This window comes from Fukomys damarensis, unplaced genomic scaffold (assembly GCF_012274545.1).
Source record: "Fukomys damarensis isolate Sample0158 unplaced genomic scaffold, DMR_v1.0_HiC HiC_scaffold_2, whole genome shotgun sequence".
Classification (NCBI taxonomy): Eukaryota; Metazoa; Chordata; class Mammalia; order Rodentia; family Bathyergidae; genus Fukomys; species Fukomys damarensis.
This window is the reverse complement of record NW_022900914.1, coordinates 16,708,722-16,714,188: the sequence shown is the minus strand read 5'-3', so window position 1 is coordinate 16,714,188 and position 5,467 is coordinate 16,708,722. Positions and strand designations below refer to the sequence as shown.

At 47.6% G+C, this 5,467-nt stretch overlaps 1 protein-coding gene across 2 annotated transcripts in view; it reads right to left on the bottom strand.

Moving 5' to 3' along the window:
- Vit (vitrin) overlaps positions 1-5,467 on the bottom strand; it is a 110,901-nt gene that overhangs the window by 24,534 nt on the left and 80,900 nt on the right. The window contains exon 8 of one of the 2 annotated variants that reach the window (XM_010611399.2): positions 876-938. The exons of the other annotated variant lie outside the window; for it this stretch is intronic. Within the exon in view, the coding sequence (XP_010609701.1) occupies positions 876-938 (63 nt within the window). The remainder of the gene's footprint in view (positions 1-875; positions 939-5,467) is intronic. 2 annotated transcript variants of the gene reach the window in all.

The window sequence follows — 5,467 nt, the reverse complement described above, 5'->3', positions numbered from 1 at the left end:
TTTTTTTTTTTTTTTTTTTTTTTTTTTTTTTTTTGTAGTGGTTTGTAGTGTTTGGCTGTTTCACTTGGTCTATCTGTGGGAAGAAAATTGCCAGATGGTCTTCCTCAGCCGCCATCTTGCTCTGAATCCCCAATTCTAAATTTCTTTTTCTTTTTTTTGTACTGGGGATTGAACTCGGGTCCTTGTGCTTGCAAGGCAGGCGGTGGAACCACTGAGCTAAATCCCTGGCCCCCCAATTCTAAATTTCTTTTTCTTTTTTTTGTACTGGGGATTGAACTCGGGTCCTTGTGCTTGCAAGGCAGGCGGTGGAACCACTGAGCTAAATCCCTGGCCCCCCAATTCTAAATTTCTGACTGGGCTGTCCCATCTGAACATCAGATGTGAGCACTCATCTTCCTACTGAACTGGACATCTCATGGAAGATGCTAGACATAAATGATCTCCCCGATGTTCCTCTCTCAGGCCTCCACCTCAATCCCGTAGATTCCTTCTTCTCTGTATCTCTCGAATCTGCCTGTTTCTCTCCACTGCCACTCCTGACTCCAGGCTCTGCCCACCGTCACCTCCGTGGCACCGCGGTCCCTGCTGAGTGGTCTGTCGACTGCTGTCATCCACCATTTTGTCCTCATTCCTCCCCATTTATCACTCCGTTGCCATAGTGATATTTTAAAACCCGATCTTTTCCTCCTCATGCGCACAGTTTAAATCCTTCAAAAGCTTCCTTTTTCCCTTAGAACAATGTGACAGAAGAGAGGAGATAAATAGATCCATGGCAGGAGAGAGACAGCCTTGGGTGGGAGTGAGTGGGTAGAGAAGAGAATGAGTAGATCAGATGTCAAAACCTCCACGGGGTTTTTAGTTGTCAATTAACTTACTCGGATCTCCCTGGGACACTGGCTCCAAAGCCTGTGTGCTTAATTCTTCTTTTGGAACAAATCCTGGAAAGAGCAGTAAAACTTTTGGTGACTTATAAGTTACAGGAAGCATCTGGCCTTACCTCGGGGAAGGGGACTCAGTAATATTCACACCTAGCTCAAGGGCTTGGCTTATAGCTAGCTCTTTTCCACACCACTCCCATCCTGCGAGAAATAAGAATAAATTAATATTTACTGACAGTCTACTAAAGATAATACTCAGTCGGGTGATCAGGGAGATTTGAAATCAGGAGACTTGATTTCTCATTTTAAATTGTTCTGGTTGAGCCTTAGTTTCCTCATCTGAAAGCAGGAAGAACTTTGCCAGGGTAAATTATTCCTCTGTGAAATTCTGAAAATCTTGAAGTCAGGAAATGTGTCTGGTTCACACAAACCTTCACTGTGCCCAGCCTAGGTTGGTCCTCAGTTATTTGAAAATTAATGCAATCTAGAAAGATGACGAGGACAGGTGGAGGACAGTCAAGAGGGTTGAAGGTGGACCTGAGAAGAAGAGTTCGGATAAAAGCAACTCCAGAGGGTGGGGAGGCAAAAGTGTTCCTGTGGTGATGGTCTGTGCAGCGGGTGAATCATAGCCCGGCAGGGGTGGGGGCCGTTCTCTAGTCAGTCCCAGGCCGAGTTCACAAATATGCCCTTTCAGGAAATCAAGACAATGAAGGAGAACTCCTTCAGGCTGGGTCAGACCACTGGGTTTCCCAAGCAGAGCTCCATTGGAAGTGAGTCCCCCATTTGCAGCACACCTGGAAGTGCAGGAGTTCGGTGGGGTGGAGGAAGGTGCTGGGATCTGTCCTCACTCTGGCTGCAGTGTGTTTCCTCCTGGCCCTTCGGCTTATTTTTTGCTAGTTTCCAAAGCAAATGATTTCATCTTCCCATCAAAGGTCAGCTAGCTCACCCCACTTCCCCACATCATTAAAAAAAAAATTCACTTTGGGTGTTGAACAGCATTTGCCAGCCAGAAAGTCTCTCAGGGAAACGCCTCAAAGTTGTAGGTTGCAGGGAGGGGAGCAAAACAAGCTCAGGGATCGAGTCCTCCTCACCTTCCTACCACGGGTCCCCCCACCGCTGTTCCCCCCAGTACAGGAGGAGGCTTGACTTGTTGGAATTTCAAACATTCAACGCAGCCGTGAACAGCAAACAACCAGAGTAACGTTTTGCAAACAGGGAAGAGAAAACAGGACATCAAAGTGTTGCCAGAAGGAGTGAGAGTCTAATACAATCCATTCCGGGTGGGGAACTAACTCCTTTCTGGCTTTTTGTCTTTTCTTTCCTCTCTCCCTTTTGTTACTCTTGTGCTCCTCTTAACAGCCAGGCCTCCCTAGAGAAGAGGATCTGAATGTCTTAGTCATTAGAAAGGATGGCTGCTTTGGAGGTGTTTGGTTCAGCAGCCACCAGCTGGATTATCAGACCCTCCTAGGTCTGTACTTCTGTGGGTCCTGATCCTGCCACTGCTGAGAGGTTGGCCTGTATAATTCCCTTCGTCTAAAAGGACTGGTTCTGGCTTCCACAAATCTGTTTCTCCTGATTTTCAAAATTAAAAAGAAACTTTTTACTTAAACCACCCTAGCAGTGCCTCTGAAGTGAGCTGCTACAATGGTGTTTCCTAATGGTGTCAGCATAGACACATGGGACCACAATTTTGGATGAAGCAACCTTAAATTTGCGTTATTTTCCCATCTAAAACTGTTACAGCCAAAGGCATAATTATTGTCATCTCTTTCTTTCACTAGACAGCAAGAATCACGGATTCCAGGATTCTAAAGGACCTAAAAAAGTTCATCTAGTCCAGAGCATCCCTCAGCCTGCTTTTACATTGCACAGGTGAGTTGGTGCTTTAATACCTTCAGAGACAAGGAATTCATCACGTATCCAACCAAAATAGCATTTATGTCTATTCCTTCTTGGATTATAGAGACTGTGACAAAAATTTCATTGTAAGGATCTGAAAATTTTAACCTGAATCTATCTTCATCGATTGATTCACCCATCCATCCATCCATCCACCCCTACCCCATTCAGTGTAAGTGCTTCATATCACTCTAGGTATTGTAGCACCACCTGTTTGTCTGGATTCTCTTCTCTGGAACCATACACAACAAATCCTGCCCCTCTGGGGAGCAGCAATCCACTTGTTTCCTGAGCTTCTCTTTCCACGTGCCTTAGGCAGAATAAAGCAACCGGGCACTTGGATTCCATATGCAGGGAGATGTTGAATGTCCCGAGTCACAAACATGCTGATGGAGCAGAAAGGTGGTGGTAAAGGGGAGATTATGCCATAATTCCTGGTCCCTCTGGGGGACTCATAGCTGGGAGAGGTGCAGAAACAGCACAGACCTACCAGGAAGCCTCACAAGGACACGAAAATGCCCGCAGCCCTTCTCCCTCTTCCTCATTCCCTTTCTGCCTTCTCCCCTCTCTTCGAAGGTTGAGTGTGTGATTAACTGTTTCCTTTCACACAGGCTTTACGCTCTCCTGCCAACTGGAATTATTCACACACTCAAAAGCCGTGATATTTTCCTGTATGTGATAGATAAGCGCCAGGCAGCGTTGAAAGGAAATTCAGGCTCTTGCCATCCTGGTTAATGGAGAGAATTGAATTTAATCTGGCCCAGCCATGAACCAGTGGTGTGACCTTGAGCAAGTTAGGTAACTTCTGGAGACCTTCATTTCTTAGGAAAGAATTGGTGATACAGTCTCCATGTTTAAAATAGTTGTGATTTATCTTCAAACATTTGCCTTATTACTTTATTGCCACCTACTGGTGAAAATACGCACTTTGCTCTATCCCTAAGACCCTGCTTGGCTTTTCCCACTTCTTGACCCCCTTTTTTTATGAAGGTTAGAATGCTAGGTGCTCTGTTATGTTAGTAGGTGAGAAACAGTTCCCTGACATGAGGGATTTCCAAGTCTCTTGCATCTGTCCCGAAAGTTTGTCTTTCTATTAATGCCACTTGCATCTTTATTTTTTGTAGGGGGGACAAGTTTGAAGCAACACAGTCATCTAAAAGCCAAGGGCTGAAAAATATCTGTACAGCTGAGACCTGGTGTTTTGGGACTTGGTGGCCATGAGAAGTAAGTTCACGGGAGCATTTATGTTCTGTTGTCAAGGAGGAACCGAGTGGCATGGGAGAAGGGAAGTCAGAAGACCCCCTCCTGGGCCTGCCTAACCAGGGGACCCAGCCTCACCTAGCTTCACACCATTTCACCTGCAGTTTTCTCCTGCACAAGCTGAGACCCTAAAGACTGTCCCGCCCTGTCTCCCATGGAGGCAGCTCGGAGGAAGTCAAAGCGCCTATGATTACTCTGAAGAGTGTTAAGTCACTGTTCGAAAACAAAACAAAAAACGAAAAGGCACCACTTTTGTGACCATCTTCACGTAGCCACCTCACAGATACAGTCCGAGCTCAAAGAAGCATTGTCGGTTCTGAGTGATTTCCATGGTGAAAATCATGGAATAGCATTTACTGGGAGCTTGTTGGGTTTCTGGCAGAAGCATTTCCTAAGCAGGGAGGCACAGTGGCTGTGAGTTAGGGAGAAACATGACCCCATTTCACCGCGAGAAAGGCCGTTGCAAAGCTGAACTCTGAGCCCCGGAGGCAGGTTCCAGAGCCTGCGCTTAACCACTGCTCAGCACAGGTGAGCAAGAGTGGTTGCCTCAGCGTTTCCGGGAACTGGGTTAGGTCACTGAAGAGCTCGCGAGGCACAGCCGCCTGTAACTCCCGTTCCTGTGGCCGAGTCTTCAAAAAGCCCTGCTCCTTGGACCCTAGTGATGATCTCTGTATTGGTTTTATCGCCTTTGGTCCTCCTGCGTGTCTGGAAGTCACCAGCATGGAACCCAAGTGGGAGCTGCAATCCACGGCCCTCATTTGAAGGGCTGCTAAAGTTTTATGAAACAGAAGCACAGAGGACCCTCAGCTCCTGAGTTCCTCCCCAGTGACTCCGCTGGCCGGGCTGCAGTGCTGAGGGGAGGTGGAAGTCTGGAAGACGGTGGGTCCCTGGAGCTAGGTGCTCTCTGGGCCTCCCTTCCTTTTCCTAGTGTCACGTTTCCACAGCCTTGCAGCTGCACCTGGCACATCAGCAGCGCATTGTGTGAGGGCTGTTGGAGAAGGCTGGGGACAACGCAAAGTCGCGGGGCCAGTCTTCATGCCAGCGATTCATCCATCATCCTGTGCTTTTATTCTTTGGGAGACAGAGTCTGCCTATGTAGCTGAGACTGACTTGGAACTCACTGTGTAGCCCAGGCTGGTCTCAAACTCTCAGCAGTCCTCCTGCCTCAGCCTCCTGAGTGCTGGGATTACAGGCGTGCTCCACCACACCCGGCCGTCCTGTGCTTTTAAACAGATTACCCTCCAAGGCTCTGTGTGGGATTCTCATTTGGGACCTGGCAGCCTTTTTTTCCATGGAAACAACATTAACCCTGTAACCATGGGCTTCCAGCCCAGTGACACTTACTCAACTCAAATGGAGCTCATGGTACGCGAAGCCACTGTGCCTAAAGGGTGGTTCTTAGGGGATCACTAAATTCTAATTTGCCTTAC